At 41.5% G+C, this 17,363-nt stretch overlaps 1 protein-coding gene across 20 annotated transcripts in view; it reads right to left on the bottom strand.

Annotated features, from left to right (window-relative positions):
- The window catches only part of ZNF618 (zinc finger protein 618), a 334,457-nt gene that overhangs the window by 115,963 nt on the left and 201,131 nt on the right, over window positions 1-17,363 (bottom strand). For 16 of the 20 annotated variants that reach the window (XM_075120522.1, XM_075120511.1, XM_075120515.1 and 13 more), the window contains 3 exons: window positions 13,933-14,189; window positions 9,316-9,411; window positions 4,701-4,778 (listed from right to left, as the gene is read on the bottom strand). In XM_075120522.1, the coding sequence (XP_074976623.1) occupies window positions 4,701-4,778; window positions 9,316-9,411; window positions 13,933-14,189 (431 nt within the window). The remainder of the gene's footprint in view (window positions 1-4,700; window positions 4,779-9,315; window positions 9,412-13,932; window positions 14,190-17,363) is intronic. The other 4 variants (XM_075120527.1, XM_075120529.1, XM_075120518.1 and 1 more) reach the window with 1 other exon arrangement.

Below are 17,363 nucleotides of genomic sequence, written 5' to 3'. Positions count from 1 at the left end.
TTCTCTGCCCTTCTGCTCCTGTGAAGATGTATTTACACTCAGGAGAGGAACTTTATGATGCTTTGCTCTCAGGCACTAGTACTTGAACAAAAGCTGCCGCAGCACTCTGAACTCTCAAACTGCCAGGACTTCATTCCCTAGAAATGTCCAACCCGTTCAGAATTACGCGGGGAAGGCTCTTCTTTGTGGGTAAATGCTAAATTTTCAAACAGGAAACAAACCATTCCCAAGGATGAACAAATAATCCAGCCTAAAAAATAACATACCACCTCCAAAATAGAACCCTTGACCCCACAAACTGGGAGGGCAGCGGAGGTGGATGAAGTCATAAAATTCTTTGGAAGTTCTTCTGAAAGTCAGAATTACAGAAAAGTAATTTTCCACTCTTTAGAGATGTCGTAAGCACAGGATTCTGACTTACAGAGCTGAACAGCTTAAAGGGGTGTTTTCCAAACAAGAAAAGAAACAGTAAGTGAAGTATCAGGCAGGATGACTAGTAAAAAGATAGGCCCAAACTGCAATGAAAGTGGGGAGAAGATACTTGCCAACAACAACATATAGGAAGCCTCGAACGGATGCGTCCTCCATAAAACAAAAGCCAACTCCTGTAAGAAACATTCCAAAAAGGAACCAAATTCAAAAGAGCTGGAGAGCCTGTGATCCCACACGTTTTGGGGACAGGATCGGCAGCACTGAATGATGACATTCCTCCTACAAGCCAATCCTGGCAATAATAATCCTTTGTAAAGTGGGGTGGACCATATGGGTGCTTTCTATGTATTCTGAATTGAAACAGGTCTGAGCCTGACAATTGAAGCTGTCCTGTCTCTGATGGTACAAGATCTTCTAGCTGTAGGCCAGCCACATCATAATGGAAAGACATGCAGTCAGACAGGGTCCTTTTAATGACAGCAGAACCTACTGACTTGGTGTCAGAAGAAACAAAAACCTTTAAGGACATTAGTCTGCTCCAGGAAAAAAAAACCCAGAACCCTTTTAGTGAAGAAGAGAACTGGACACTTCTCCACAAAAAAGCACCAAAAAGCAATGGAAGAACGGACCTCAAAGAAGTGGTGAAGGTGCTTGGCGCAAATGAGCTGTTTGGCCTTGAAAAAGAGCTGGTGTGCTGAGGCCAACTTGCCGAGAGTGATCAAAAACCACAGAAACAGACAAGAAAAAAGTGCTGTGGAGTGACAGGTGGCTTGGGAAGCTCAGAGGAAGGGCACTGGACAGCCGAGCAGAAGTAGCACACGAAGTCAGAAGATCCAGGTGCTGAAAGAAGGGTCCCTCTCTGACTGCTGTGAAGAGGAAGTGACTACAAGATGCCAGGGGTGAGTTACTGGAAGATGGAGCGTGCACAAAGGAGGGAGGGGTAGAACTGGATGAAATTTTTCAATCAAAAATTTTGTCAAAAAATGCAAGTTTGGCAACACTGAAATGTTTCATGAATTCATGCAGTTTTGACAAACGGTTTGTTTAGAAAAACAAAAGATTCCAAGAAATTGAAAATTTCAACATTTTAAAATGAAATGTTTTGATTTTTTGCTTTGAAATGACTTTTCATTTAGAAATTTTCTGTGACTTTATTAAAAATTCAAGTGCTTAAAATGCTCAAAATCAAAATGAAATGTTTTGTTTCACTTGAATCTGAACTTTTTGACTTGCTGAAAGTTCCAAATTTTTTTGTATTCAGTTCAACCCAAAGCAAATTTTTCATCATGCTTCTGAAACAGACAAAAAAGCAAAAAAATCTGTTATGTGCCCAGCTCTAGTGGGAGAGTCTCAAGTACCAGTGCCTTAGAGGGTCAAACAGAGCCAGGGGAGCAGTGTTACCAGTGGCTTTGGACTTAAAATCCAATTACATGGACATAAGATTATGAATTTAAAAACTCAGCAGTGAGGAAATGCCAAAGTTATGGTTGCATCTACAACCTTCAATCGGCCCATGTGCTAACGACATGGTCATCTTATACTGTTACCCATTAAAATATAATATACACTTTTTTTTCCTACAACTTTATATACACATGTAAAGCATCTTGCAATACACTTCTTTCATTCTTGCATGGTTTCACTTATTTCATCCTCATTATTGGAATGGTCCAGTATATTGTGCTCAATGGAAAACACTCTCTCTATACAGTATTATGCTTTTTACTATTTTTTCACTGAACATGTAGTGTATACATTCAACAGGATATTTTCCCTCTACAGACAGATATACCTCTGAACAGTAATTTATTACTGTAGTATCTCACAATCTATTTATCAGTGAATGACATTTATAGAGCTCTGGCTCCCTACATTTATGATTTCTGATTTGATTGTATATATGAAGAAATAGCTAATTTATATCATGAATGTTACCTATCCTCAAACTGCCTTAATAAAATTCAAGTATTATTTTCACCAAGTACCAGGTGCATGCTCTTAAAACTGGTATGAAAGATTATTTAATTTCATCTAAGAATTTGTTGCATATGAAAACTGTGCTTGTTCACCTCTGATCTGCAAATTATTGACATATTTCTAAATTCACAAGTAGAAATAATTTGGAAACTAATTTTCTCCATAAACAGACATAAAAAATGTATGTTTTCAGAAGCTAAGGATAAGATCCTTTCTCCACTGAAGGAAACACTCCTATTAACACTTGAGAAAGAAAGTGAGAGAGAGAGGATTTCACCCTAAGTACTTAATTGACTTAAAAATAATCATGTCTTTGCAATAAAATGTGACATACTATACTTAATTAGTTATGCTACAGTGATGTCTATGGACGCCAGCTGAGATTAGGGTCCCATTGTGTTAGGTGCTGTATAGAAACACAGTAAGGAATAGTCTTTGCCCCAACAAATTTACAATTTAGTTACTGAAACAGTTAATATTACAGTTGCAAACATTTTATATGCCAACAGATGATGCAGTTCACTACTGCTTTATGTTTTGCTTCAACTATGGTCTGCTACTAATTTGCAGTATTGCTTATATAAGTGACGGTCAGGGATTTTGCTGGCATTCACAAAGTAGCACAAAATATTAGAATATGCTACCAATGTGTACGTAAGGTTGTAGAAGAAATTGTATAGTATTATACTGCATTATTTGAGAAATAGTATGTAACAATGTAATTAAAGGATGCATTATAGTATACATTCAGAAATGGGAAGAGTTAACTCACTCTTAACTCACACATTTGTGGACTTCTGAGACTTTACATTTGTAATTTTCATCTTTAATATATGTTATAATGTTTTATGCTGGGATTTTCAAAACAGCCACTGGGAATTGGGCACCTCACTCCCTTCAGCTCCTTTGAAAATTCCAGCCATAATCATTATGTCAAAGGAAATATATCCAAAAAACATGCAGGTGTTATCACAATGCGGGCACTTAAAAAAGATACCCCTAAAATATTCAGAGACACACCTCAGTGCTAGTCTCTGAAGTGAAATAAAATAAATGCACCTGTATGCTGGATGTCCCAGTTTCAAAAGTCCATAATTCTGTTATTGCACAATCTGTTATTTTGTAATCATATTGCTTCAAGAAGTCAAAGAAGTGCTTTGACCATGCCAAGTGTGCAGTTTTTCAATAAAGCCATTTCTGAATGACAACAGAAAAGTTTTACAGCCGAGCAATGCTTTCCTCAATGCTCAGATACTTAAAAATGGTCAGACTTCTAGAAAATGTTCACAGAATATTCACTAGCCCAAGCATGAGAAATTTCATACCAGAAGTATCAGAGGGATAGCCTCTGTATGTTAGTCTGTATCCACAAAAACAATAAGGAGTCCGGTGACACCTTAAAGACTAACAAATTTATTTGGGCATAAGCTTTCGTGGGTAAAAACCCACTTCTTCAACCCACTTCAGATGCAAATGAAGAAGTGGGTTTTTACCCACAAAAGCTTATGCCCAAATAAATTTGTTAGTCTTTAAGGTACCACCGGACTCCTCGTTGTTTTTATACCAGAAGTACATTTTGAAAGTTACAGTAAACTGAGAAAAGGGATTTTGACTGGAAGTGCCATTTCAACCTTTAATATAAAGATGGTATGGAGACACTACAGTACACTACAGAAAAATATGATAAAGGACTTAGCAGCCAATGTTAAGAATCTCAGTCAGTATTTAAGTAATGACAAACATGATCATCATACATGTTTTACTTGCATAAAATTATTTTCCTTGGAGACACACAAGTGCTTTGGATAATCTATTTACAATGCACCAATATCCTTAAAGATACTGAACTATTTTTTTTTTGGCCTGTCTTTACCCAACTGATTCCCAACAAAATATACCGATCGGCAGGAATTTGGAGAGCCATGGACAGATGCCTACCACGACTACAGGAACTGGATTGCTGATTCATTTGGAATGCTGCATCAGAGAGGAACGTGGCCACATACAGCAGTGCATCCCAAATCACAGCCCCTCACAAGAGGAGAGTAAGAGACCCCTGTAGAAAATTTCACTGATATCTCATTTAACTTAATTGAATGTAGTAGCTCATGGTGATGTCCAGAAAGAATACTGCTGGAGAATGGAGCTCCCTTCCTTTTGACTACAGAAGAGTTCATCCTAACAGTGGCTCTTGGTAGGCTCCTTATAATGACAGGCAGTAGCAGCAGAGGAATCTCAAAAGCCTGAACGTTAACCTAAGATTCTCAAAAGTTTGAGCAAGAGAGAGATACCTCTATGCGCTCGCACATGGGTCTGGAAACAGTTGTAATACTTGTATTTCTTCCCACATATTCCACACTCATAAGACCCTGAAAAACAGGACAGAAAAGTACATATTACCATATTAGATCAGTAACAAGCAGACGGCCCCATGATACACAGACAATCACAAACTGATGAGAGAACAGTGCAGCTGTCAGCAAGAGAGGGTTTGGAAGGCTTGTAGAGTTAAGGAAATTTATACTCCACTGTCCACCTCTAGATCCTTTCTTGATGACTAAGAGTAAGAGTAATTGACATATTTTACTGCATTTACATTTACAGTATATCTTTATAATTTTATTAATTTGGAAGAACTACTCTCAATATAGCCTGAATTATGATTTAATAATAAATAATAAAATAATAATTTTCTAGTTGTCAGAATAAATCTTGAACTAGTATTTCCCCTTTTTTTATCTTCAAAATTTCTCAAGCCATGTAATTACCACACAAAGAGATCTGGTAAGTATCCAGGAGGATACCAGATAGATAAAAATCAACTTTAGACCTTTACAGGTAAAACTCTTCTTATCGCTGTATTTCCACCTCTCAGCTTGCTTATTTGATCTCAGAAGATATGTATCTACAAGCAGTCAGCAGTAACAGAGACAGAAAAGTTGAGCTGGGAGAGTAATTTGCAATGACAAAATTATTTGTCAATTAATTTAGCTTCTCCTGCTCATGGAACATTCATAAGCAGTTAGAGACTTCCTCAAATAGATTTGTTATTTAAAATTCTTATACTTTGGGGGGAAAAAACCCTCTATGGATTGGTTGTAAAACATTTTTTGCAGGACACACAATTCGTTAATTGTGCTGTTAGCTATGATTAGTCATGGAGCGCTATTTCTGCTCCCATTTAAGGGGGAAGTTTGGAGGGGGGGAACATTACTTTGTGTGAATTTAAAATTTGATTTCCACAGCTATTTGAAAATGTATCATTTAAATTTACTTTTCCTGACCAGTAAAACTCATGGAAGTCAGTAAACACCAAAGGAGCATGAGTGTGACCAAAGCACACTCACATACAAATTCAAGCAAATATGCACCTGCTTTTTTTGTTTCTTGGTCATACTTGCTTGGCTGAGTGATATCTTTCAAGGGAAAATGTCAACCAGTTATCTGTATACTGTTATTTTTGCCCTTTCCTTCTCAAGTGGAAATTTGGACAGATGACTAGGGAGAAGTATAAAAATATTGCTAGAGCATGCAGGGGTATAATCAGGAAGGCCAAGGCACAACTGGAAGTTGCAGCTAGCAAGGGACGTGAAGGGTAACAAGAAGGGTTTCTACAGGTATGTGAGCAACAAGAAGGAGGTCAGGGAAAGCATGGGACCCTTACTGAATGGGGGAGGCAATCTAGTGACAGATGATGTGGAAAAAGCTGAAGTACTCAATGCTTTTTTTGCCACGGTCTTCACAGACAAGTTCACAGACAAGTTCCCAGACTGCTGCACTGGGCAACACAGTATGGGGAGGAGGTGAGCAGCCCTTAGTGGTGAAAGAACAGGTTAAGGACTATTTAGAAAAGCTGGACATGCACAAGTCCATGGATCCAGATCTAATGCATCCAAGGATGCTGAGGGACTTGGCTGATGTAATTGCAGAGCCATTGGCCATTATCTTTGAAAATTTGTGGCAATCGGGGGAGGTCCTGGACAATTGGAAAAAGGCAAATATAGTGCCCATATTTAAAAAAGGAAAGAAAGAGAACCCGGGGAACTACAGACCTGTCAGCCTCACTTCAGTCCCTGGCAAAATCATGGAGCAGGTCCTCAAGGAATCCATTTTGAAGCACTTGGAGGAGAGGAAGGTGATCAGGAACAGTCAACATGGATTCACCAAGGGCAAGTCATGCCTGACCAACCTGATTGCCTTCTATGATGAGAGAACTGGCACTGTGGATATGGGGAAAGAGGTGGATGTGATGTATTTGACTTTAGCAAAGGTTTAATACGGTCTCCCACAGTATTCTTGCCACCAAGTTAAAAAAGTATGGATTGGATGAATGGACTAGAAGGTGGATAGAAAGCTGGCTAGATTGTCTGGCTCAATGCGTAGTGATCAATGGCTCCATGTCTAGTTGGCAGCCGGTATCAAAGTGGAGAGCCCCAGGGGTCGGTCCTGGGGCCGGTTTTGTTCAACATCTTTATTAGTGATCTGGATGATGGGATTAATTGCACCCTCAGCAAGTTTGCAGATGACACTAAGCTGGAGGGAGAGGTACATATGCTGGAAGGTAGGGATAGGGTCCAGAGTGACCTAGACAAATTAGAGGATTGGGCCAAAAGAAATCTGATGAGGTTCAACAAGGACAAAATGCAGAGTCCTGCATTTAGGAAGGAAGAATCCCATGCACAGCTACAGGCTGGGGACTGACTGGCTAAGTAGCAGTTCTGCAGAAAAGGATTACAGTGGACGAGAAGCTGTATATGAGTCAACAGTGTGCCCTTGTTGCCAAAAAGGCCTGTGGTGAAGCACTGGAATGGGTTACCTAGGGAGGTGGTGGAATCTCCATCCTTAGAGGTTTTTAAGGCCCAGCTTGACAAAACCCTGGCTGGGATGATTTAGTGGATGTTGGTCCTGCTTTGAGCGGGGATTGGACTGGGATCCTAATCTTCTATGATTCAATGATTCATTCAATGACCTGTCCCTTTTGGTTTGGGAGAAGCTGATTGGATTGTGTCACTTTTGTTTCTAACAGAGCAGAAGTTGTCTTTGTCTCTGAATAAACAACACTGCTATGGGAATGTCCTTTGTGTTGCAAAGGGTATTTTTATTCCTCGCCACTGGTGCTGAACCTGCAGGGGGCGCTCGCAAGAACACACTACAGTACAGTGTGCTATAGCAGTGTCAGAGTAAGATGTCTTCTGAAACACTATCTAACATGCTGTATTCATTCTCGGAAGGGGAATCACACTCAGGGAGGGGAGCAAACCAAAACCACTTCCATCTGTTTCTTAGCAAGAGACTTATTTTTTTGAATATGAAAAGAGAGTCATAATCCCGGGGTCAGTCTGTAGCAGATTTTAAGAAATTCAAAGTAGGCCAAATTTTGGGCCTCAACAGGTTGATATCATCCCTCTGACATCACTTTACATATTAAATGATTCATTATACTTCTCCCCAAACCCAAGTCCTCTTTTTATAGGCATACTCAAAACCAAATATAACCAGTCAATGAATATACTCCTTACCACTTGGGTTACAAAGAATAACAATTTCATTTGATTGTTAAGGATCTGTCACACCAAGAGGAAAACATGAGCGATAACCAACAGCAATACCAGCCAAATACCCAGGGACAGCTTTGCATACATGAAGATCATGGAGAAAACAAAAAGAACGAGGGGCTCTATTCTGATCTTTTTTAGCCTGTATGTCTTTCTTTTATATTTCTCCCCATCCCCTGGAAATAGTCTCTGTCGCATGTAAGAACATTTAATTGAGCAGCATTCCAGAAAGAAAAAAAAATAGCCCACATATGTGACCACGTGTTGCCTTCTAGCAAAAACCTGAAGCTGAACTTGCATTTCCAACATGAACACAGGAGATTTCTCATCTGAAAACAAGTGTCCATGAATCTGATGCCAAAAGAGGTGAAAGGCTATTAGTGCTGGCTATGGGCCAATGGATTTGCCAAGGCTGCTGATCCTCTGCTAGCCCACCCTTTGGCTTCTCCTGGGCAGATCCTGCTAATAATCTAAAATATGGGAGTGTGAGATGTGGACACTCAGGGCCAAGATGAAAGACCCACCAAACTCCTTGTCACCTGTGACTTAAGCCAGCATTTGAACCCCAGATCTCCAAAGGCCAGTGCTCTATATCCACTGTCACTGAGACCCTATGGGTTTCCATTTTACTTTCTCCCCATGTATACACAGGTCAAGCCCCTGACCTTTCACAGTACTGAACACTAAAATAGAAGCTTCCAGAAAAGCCTGGTGCACAGGGACTGCTTGTGGCATAATATAAAAGAAGCAGGAGGGCTGACTCAACATAGACTCTCCTTATGCTGATATTCTCCTGGGCTCTGGGCTAATTTCCCAGAGAGTGTTTGCTCCACATCCTCAAATGAGGGTACATCTAGCCAACTCCTCTGAGCCCTCAAGTGGTAAGGTGAGAACAGTTAAAGCACCAGGCCCAGAAGACAGGACAACTTGAGGAGGTTGTCACGGGAACTAAGCAAGTACTGGAGTCCTCAGGTTACAACAGAGAAACCCTAAAAGTAGAGCCCTGTGTTTAGAAGATCCTGCACTGCAGTGCTTTTCTGGGAGGGGAGGGAATAGAAACAGCCACACACACCCCCAAAATGAGAGAAGGTGGTGATGATTTGCCACTGTTGCTATGGACTTGGGGCCACCCTGGGCTCTTGGCCACGTTGGGACCAGTCATGCAGGTTAAAACTACCTGAGGTATGGAAAGAGATGGGGGTGGGGGGCACGTGGTTAATTGGTGTATTAGACTTTGCCAGATTTTTTCCTGAGTCTTGTGTTTGGAATTTGTGCAACACGCCAGTTGCATCTAGAGCTTCCCCTTGCTCTGTGATCCCTGGTTAAACTTTCACACCCTTCCATCACATACCGGATGTGTATCTCAATGCATGGTCAAAAATCCAGGTGCCTGAGTATCGATTTCGTGAATATCCAACAGGAGAGCTGTGTTCCACTGCTTTTCCATCTAAATTGCACAAAAAAATCAGACAAGAGCCCTTAAAGTGGATAAATTTCCAAAAGATAACGAGGGTTGAAACCCAGTAAAAATGTCAAACACTTGAGTAATTTCCTGTCCTTGTACCAGGATGTCAAAGGCTATGCAGAATTTTCTAAGGTTTTGCGCCTCATGGTCTAATGCAGCATAAATATCGGAAATCACAAAGCTGCTTAGTAGGTGAGGCATCTGCACCCTGGATTGAATCAAGTACGTACAAATTAGCTTGATGGCTTCAGAACAAAAGGGTTCACACAGAACCACTATCTCACTCCTCATTTCCTCTCAAACATTTATGACCCCACCACTCCACTTGGAAAGCCCTCCTCAGTAAGTTTCTGATGCTGCATCACTGGCCCACGTGTGAGGGTTTAAATGGAGTCTAACCCAAAATTCCTCCTGATCAAATCCCAGGTGACATAATCCCCCCAAGTCCAAACACTGAAATGATCAAATTCGCAATGTTATAAGATAGACATTAGGTCAGTCACAAAATCCCATCCAGTCTCATCTCCCCTTTCTCTCACTTTCCCAGTAGAAAGGGCCATGTCCCACTCATTGCGTCTTGGCTCCCAGATAGATTTTTGTGGGAGCATGTCTGTCTGTCTGCCTGCCAAGCTGCACCTCTCCAAGAAAAATCAGTGCTGGAGCTATTCAGACAGCCTGGGGCCCAAAGGCAGCAGGTGAGGTCCCCAGTAAAATTACGTTTCTGAGTTGCACATTGTTCGAAACTACTAACAGATGGGGCCATCCGGATATTCCTTAGTCTGGTCTGTCAAGATTTAGAGAACAGAGGGATTTGAGTCGTCAGAATTTTGTCATTCAGATATTGATCAGGTCCCAAAGTTACTGCCAATTGTTCTGTAAACTCTACTTGCTTGTGATGCCTGAATTGTGACACAATGCCACGAGAAGATGAGCAAGTGCTCTAACCCAGTGGTCACTAATCATAGATGAACCAGCACTGGTACGTCAAGCTTGAGGGACTAATACTCTGGGCACCACCACTGCTTGAACCCTATTTAGTTGTATTCACTCTAATCCACCATGGAGTTTGGGCTGCTCCAAAGCCAGTGAGAACAGAGTTTGCAGCAGTCCAGATTTCTGGAGACAGGTCACTAAATAAGAGGATTGTGAAACACTGAATTCTATGCATCTGCCTCAAACAATGCAGGCCTAACTGTAACAGCAAGAGTACATCCTGGCTGAGGGCAAGCTAAGGGGCGACATCTATCTCAGACAAGGAGCAAAGCCACCTGGTCCAGATTTCAAACTGGCCCCTGGAGCCATAGCTCTGTCTGGTGAAGAAAGCTCCTTGTGGAATCTGTGGAATCTCCATATGCTTTGCAACCCTCACGGTCACTGTCATCAAGGGACGTAGAGCAGACCTGATGTGGACAATCCACTTCTTATTTACCTTACAACAACTCTCACACGATATGAAAAGCGATACTCTGTGGGGCTGGTAATGGCACATTATAGAATGTGGAGGGGATCTGTTACCTTCCCTCTCATTAATTCTTCTTTTACTGTTATACCCCCTATAAAATTACCATTTTAAACACCTCTCGTCTCAATTTCTCTGACGAAGAAAAGTAAAACCCCCCCAAGTCTGCCTTCACTGCTGAAGCAATTGAAACAATGGGCAACTGGTTCAATTCACAGTGAAGTTTTCAGAAGGTAAATCTCAGGGAGAGCTCCTCATGCAACTGCCGACAGCAAGCAGCCTTCCCTTACAAAGCTGTCCAAGCTTGCTAACCCCAAACGAAGAACAGCAGCAAAATGCCACCTGTGAGCCAACAACTGCCCAGGTTGCCCAGGTGATGTCTGCAGCTATGGCAATACTGCCAGCTTGTGTTTTTTGTAGGGCAGTAAAGGTGAGGGGGGAACAAGCACTGACTGGGAACCAGTTTGACAAACCCCAAGAAACGGTTCTTTGGGCACATCAGTTCACGCAGAGTGCAGTACTTGGTAGCCAAACAGAAAAGTTATTCAGTTCCAGCCTGCGTGCCTCCTCCCAAACGAACAGGGGCCTGATGAATGGATACACTCACAGGACTCTGCACAATGGAATCAGCTGCTAACTGCCAATGGCCTCAGGATCCAGCTGGCTTTAAAGAGAACTAGCAACTAGGGTATAAAATAAAAAAAATATGACGCACAATTCATTTAAAGGGGCGCTGCTGGCTCGGAGAATTTCCCCCATTCATTTTCTTAGTTCACTCCTTATTGCTTCAAACCTGATAATAGGATCTCTTTCCCCTCCCACAACATAACCTCCCACTACCGGCAACATGCATCATCCCCGAGGGTTGTCCTGCCCTCGGTGGACATGGCATTCTGATGCATTTCCAAGTTCAGCAGATGCCAACATGGCTGCCTTCTGTCGATGTCTCAATTTCTGCACTAGTATTGTCAGTAGGGTGACCAGATAGAAAGTCTGAAAAATTAGGACAGGGGATGGGTGGTAATAGACGCCTATATAAGAAAAAGCCCCAAATATTGGGACTGTCCCTATAAAATCAGGACATCTGGTCACCCTAATTGTCAGGGTTATCTAGGAACCACAGCTCTGCGGGAACAGTATTTGTGAGCTGCCCGCTGACATGAAGCCAGCAGGGGGAGCTCATGCACAGTTCTTTGGAGGATACTCTACAGACCTATGGCTTCTGGAGTCACAGCCCCTTTGGGGAGGGGCAGGAGGGGCACTGCCAAAGCACTGGTACCTGCTGTGACAGAGGTCCCTTGGGACACCTGATCACCAGTTCTCCTTCCAGGACAGCCCTGTGGAGCTCCAGCCCGTCGGTGGTCCACTCCACTTGGTGTTCCTCTTCACCAGCAGGGAGCAGGGAATTAAGGGGCAGAGAGACCCCACACAATTCTGAATATATTTTCCACCAAATTATATCGATATTAAGGTAGATCTAATTATGGGATCAAACAGGCCTGCAGTGTTTCTCTTCACCCTTTCTTTCCCCTATTGAAACAGCAGTTTTCCCTTTTTAGGCCATGGAAGGTCAGCAGCCAGGCACCAGTTAGGTCTCATGGGCTGCTGCTACTTCCAACCTGAAAGGAGAGGAGAGAAGTGCCTTTTGTAATAGCTGTTCTAGCTGGGGAGTAGATGGCAAATACCATGTAAGAGGATCAGAAAAATCCAACACCCTGCACCAGCCCCTGGCTAATGACAAATTCTAGGGGTTCTCTTTGCAGAAGCTGGGGTTACGATCATGAGCCTAAAATCAGAAATAAACCATTGGGGCAGACGAAACATTAATACTAACTGCAAATAAACTATGATAACTCCAGGCAACTCATACTAGTTTTTTTCCCAGTCCCTAAAGCTAATAAACTGCTTTCCCCATGGTCTAACTCCTTCCTCTTCCTGACACATGAGACTTATTCTTGTTTCAGCAACTGTTTTTGGAGCTCAGCCTTGTTAAACTGCTGGAAGAAGCCCTTCCATTTAGAAAAAAGAAAAGGAGTACTTGTGGCACCTTAGAGACTAACAAATGTATTTGAGCATAAGCTTTCATGAGCTACAACACACTTTGGTGGAGGAGTCACTGTTGAAAGCAGCTGTGTCCCTCTTTCAGTAGCTTGCAGAAATGCCCTCTCTCTGGAATACTTATAAGGAGAAAGATGAAGGATGGTCTTGTGGTTCAAGGCACTTGCCTCAGGAGGTGGTTAAAAATTTTCCAAAACTTTTCTAACGGAAAATTTGGTTTTTATCTCAATTAAACTTTTCATGGAAAGTGTCTGCGTCCCTCAAAAAATTCAATTCAATTTTTTGGGGTCAGAAAACCAAAAATATTTCAGCGTTCGGCACTTTTTGGCCAATGTTGTCAGCCCACGACTGCTGAAAACAAAACATTTCAGCTGAAATCCAAAATTTCCAGTTTCCAGCCAAAGCGTTTTGGGGTTTGGGGTTTTTGATAAAATTTCTACAAAAAAAGTAAATCTTTCAGTTCTGTCAAAATTTTCTCCAGGGATCCCACCCGCTATTTTCTGACCAGCTCCATTTGGGACATCTGGGTTCAATTCCTGGCTTTGCCACCAATATCTTATGTGCTGCTGCACAAGTCATTTAATCTCTCTGAACCTCAGGGTCCCATCTGTAAAGCGAGGATAATAATTCTTCCTTCCTTGCTCTTGTCTATCTAGATTGTAAATCCTTCAGGGCAGAGAGAGAGAGACAGAGACAGAAAGAGAGAGAGTGTGTATATGGTACCTAACTCAAAGAGACCGTGCTCTTGCTTGGGTCTTTAGGCATGACTGTAATACAAATGAACAATAATAATAAAGAGACAGAGATTGAATAATCTTGTTCCTGGATGTAGATTCAGCTTTAAAAGTTCATCTTAGTGCTACTGGGTAGAGCTGAGCTTTCAGCAACCTCCTTTCCAGAGGTTCTCTGCTCTCCCCACACTTCACAAGACTCATACTGGGAAACCAGGAACCAATCACCAACAGACCTGTTAGCCAGTAGCTTACCAAGTGTCTGCTGGTTGCGGACCCCTCCAATCACCACACATATTTCTGCTGGCACATCTCCTGGCCCATCCTTTACGTTTTTCTTGGAATCTTTGGTGTCATCCTGCCAGATAACCTCTTGAATATAGTCATCTGGTATCTCTGTTTTCACCTTCACCTCTGTCATTGTTCCAGGCTCTTCACTCGGCGAGGACTGAGATGTCACAGAATCAGAGCCCTCTGCTTTCGGGCTCTTCGGACTCCTCTTCAAGTGCTCCCTGGGTGCGGGGAAGAGGAAAAAATAAGAATTCTTATTTTCTAGCTCAACTTTTAGTTACTGACACCAAAATAAAGATAAATAAACTGTAGTAAACAGAAGTATCTTTATTTTGGTGTCAGTAACTAAAAGTTGAGCTAGAAAATAAGAATTCTTATCTTCTAGCTCAACTTTTAGTTACTGACACCAAAATAAAGATACTTCTGTTTACTACAGTTTATTTAAGATTACTGTGTATGTTTGTATGTGTCTGTGATAAATGAGTGATAAAATTTTAAGTACTTACAAAAGTAATAAAACTATTTATTAGTAATGAAAACAACCTTAAATAGCATCAACAAACTGACTCATGAAAGAAAATGAGATTCTACTTTGGAAAAACAAAGCTACCATCTTGCAGGAAAACAGTCTTTTTAAAAACTCCTCATGTGTCAGTATATAATGCCTGCATCTGTAATTTTCACTCCATGCATCTGAAGAAGTGGTTTTTTACCCACAAAAGCTTATGCCCAAGTAAATCTATTAGTCTTTACGGTGCCACCAGACTCCTTGTTGTTTTTGTGGATACAGACTAACACAGCTACCCCGATACTAGTCTTTTTAAAAGCACAGATACTTACCAGAAGGGAGAAACCTGGAAAACAAAAATCTGACAGAGATCTACAGCTGATAATGGGCAGCAAATTCATTCTACTCTGGTAATGTGATATGACAGCAAAAGAAAATGAGCAGTTTCGGGCTTCACAGATAGAGAAATCATCAGAATGCAGTCCCTTTATTTGACTGTCTTGAATTCACTCATATGTCCCATCTTGGGCACCTTGTCACCAGCATTGGGTATAAACAAACTGGAGGAAATTCAAAAATGAACAAATATAACATGGAAGATTGCAGGATCAATGTATAAGGACAGACTAAAAGAGCTGAATATATACACACGGTACCTTAGCTGACCAAAGGCTATGGAGTAGCAGACATGCTAAGGGTCTGTACTGTATTTAGACAATGAAAACACCAAGGAGACAGAAGAATTGCCAAACAGAGTTTAATGTGCTATTATAACTAGGAGTAATGTATGAAATTAAGTAATAGAAAACTTAGGATGAATATCAGGTTAAGATATGCTACTGCAGAGATCTATTAGACCATGAAATAGTGGAAGAGGAGGAAACCCCATTGCTTTGGATATTTAAATGAAGACATCACAAAAGTACTAATAAATATACTGTAAAACTAACCATATACTATTTTATAATATCAGGTGAAAAGATAGTATGTGGTGCAGCCCAAAGGAGGCAACTGATCAGGATGTCACTGCTAGAATTGAAAGAAAAATTGCACCGGGGATGGTAGTGAGGGGATGGAAAGGAGAGGAGTAAATGAACAATGAGAACAATCTTCTGTAACAATTACTGCACGTCCTCCTACACAGATATGGAGTTTCTCTTTCAAATGCGTCAGTCACAACGGGGCTGCCAGACATTATACATTCTCACCCCCTCATTCTCATTAAAAAATGAAATGTATAATTAGTAGCCTCCAAACAGAAAGGAAATTATTCCTGAGTCCCCCGATAGAGGCACGCTCTCCCCTATCTACCCAAGTTTTCTTGAAAATCATTCAGAGCTTTTATAACTGATAAAAGATGAATTTACACAGAAAAATGTCAAAGAAAATAAGGAGTTCTTTAAGAAGAATTTATTAGACGTCCCCAAAGTCTTGATTTCACAATCAGGAAAGAGGACAACTTTGGCTAAAAGCCTATCCTAGTTCAGTGGCACAGTGAAGGCAGCAATCAGAAAAAAAAAGTAACACATAACCAATGGAAAAAGGGGGAAATAGGTAGCTATCAAGCTAAATTAAAAGTTATAAAATACGGAGTCCTAAAAGAATTGGTAAAGAGATCTCTGGCCCACTGATGCTCATTTTTAATACATTCTTTACTACCAGGGAAATTCCAGAAGACTGAAGAGTGCTAATGCTGTGCCAATGTTCAAAAAGGGCACACCAGATGACCTGGATAACTAGAGGTTGGTTACCTGACATCAATCCCAGGCAAAATAATGGAAAAGCTGATATGGGATTCAATTGATAAAGAATTAACAGATAGAAATATAACTAACACCAGTCAACATGGTTTTATGGAAAATAGATCTTGTCAAACAAAATTAATTTCATTCTTTGATAAGATTACAAGTTTGGCTGATAAAGGCAACTGTGCAGCTGTAATCTACTTGGACTTCTGTAAGTCATGATCTAGTACAATACAACATTATGATTAAAAATTAGCACTATACAATATCAATAAAGCACATGGTAAATGGATTAAGAACTTGACTAACTCACAGATCCCAAAAAGCAGATGCCAATGGGAATTCTCACCAAATGGGGATGTTTCCAATGGGGTTCCGCAGGGATTGATTCTAGGCCTGACACTATTCAGTTTTTCATCACTTATCTTGAATTAAATATTAAAGCACAGGTGATAAAGTTTGTGAATGACACAAAGAGTACTGGAATGCTAAGTCACATAGATCAGTCTGGATCACTTAGTAAACTGGACCCATTAAAAACGCATCTTAATACAGCCAAATGAAAGGTCATACCTTCTAGGAACAAGGAATATAGGCCATGCCTACTATGGTGGGGTGTCCACCCCACACAAGGCCTGAAGGGGTTAAGGTGACTAGCTGGGCTGCACCTGGAGGAGGAGCCAGGGAGCAGGGATTGATGAAATGAGGCTCAGCGGGATGGGAACAGGAGGGGCCCGTATAAAGCCCAGTAGCTGAGAGCAGCTGGGGGCTGCAGGGAAGTAGGCTACAGGCATTCCCTGGGAGAAGGGAAGTGTGTTGGAAGCAAGGAGCCTACAGTTACTCCCTGGGAGGAGGGAGTTGAGGGCTGGCAAACCCAGAGATGGGGAGAGCCAGAAAGGCAGGAAAAGCTCAGGAGAATAGCAGCAAGGCATAGGATGGTGTGGACATTGACTTCTGAGGAGAGGGCCCCTGAGCTGGAAGTTGGAATAGAGGGCAGGACTGGGTTCCCTTACCAGCCACTGAGGAAGTGCCACAGACCACGCAGTGGAAAGTGGACTGCCTAGGAAGTATGCTCCAAAATAATTTGATACCTCGGAGAGGGAGGACCACAGTCACCTGGCCGGAGGGCCAAGTCACAAAGA

The sequence above is a fragment of the Caretta caretta genome, chromosome 16 (genome assembly GCF_965140235.1).
Source record: "Caretta caretta isolate rCarCar2 chromosome 16, rCarCar1.hap1, whole genome shotgun sequence".
Taxonomy (NCBI): Eukaryota; Metazoa; Chordata; order Testudines; family Cheloniidae; genus Caretta; species Caretta caretta.
Note: the sequence above shows the minus strand (reverse complement) of the source record. Positions and strands in the feature narration are given on the sequence as shown.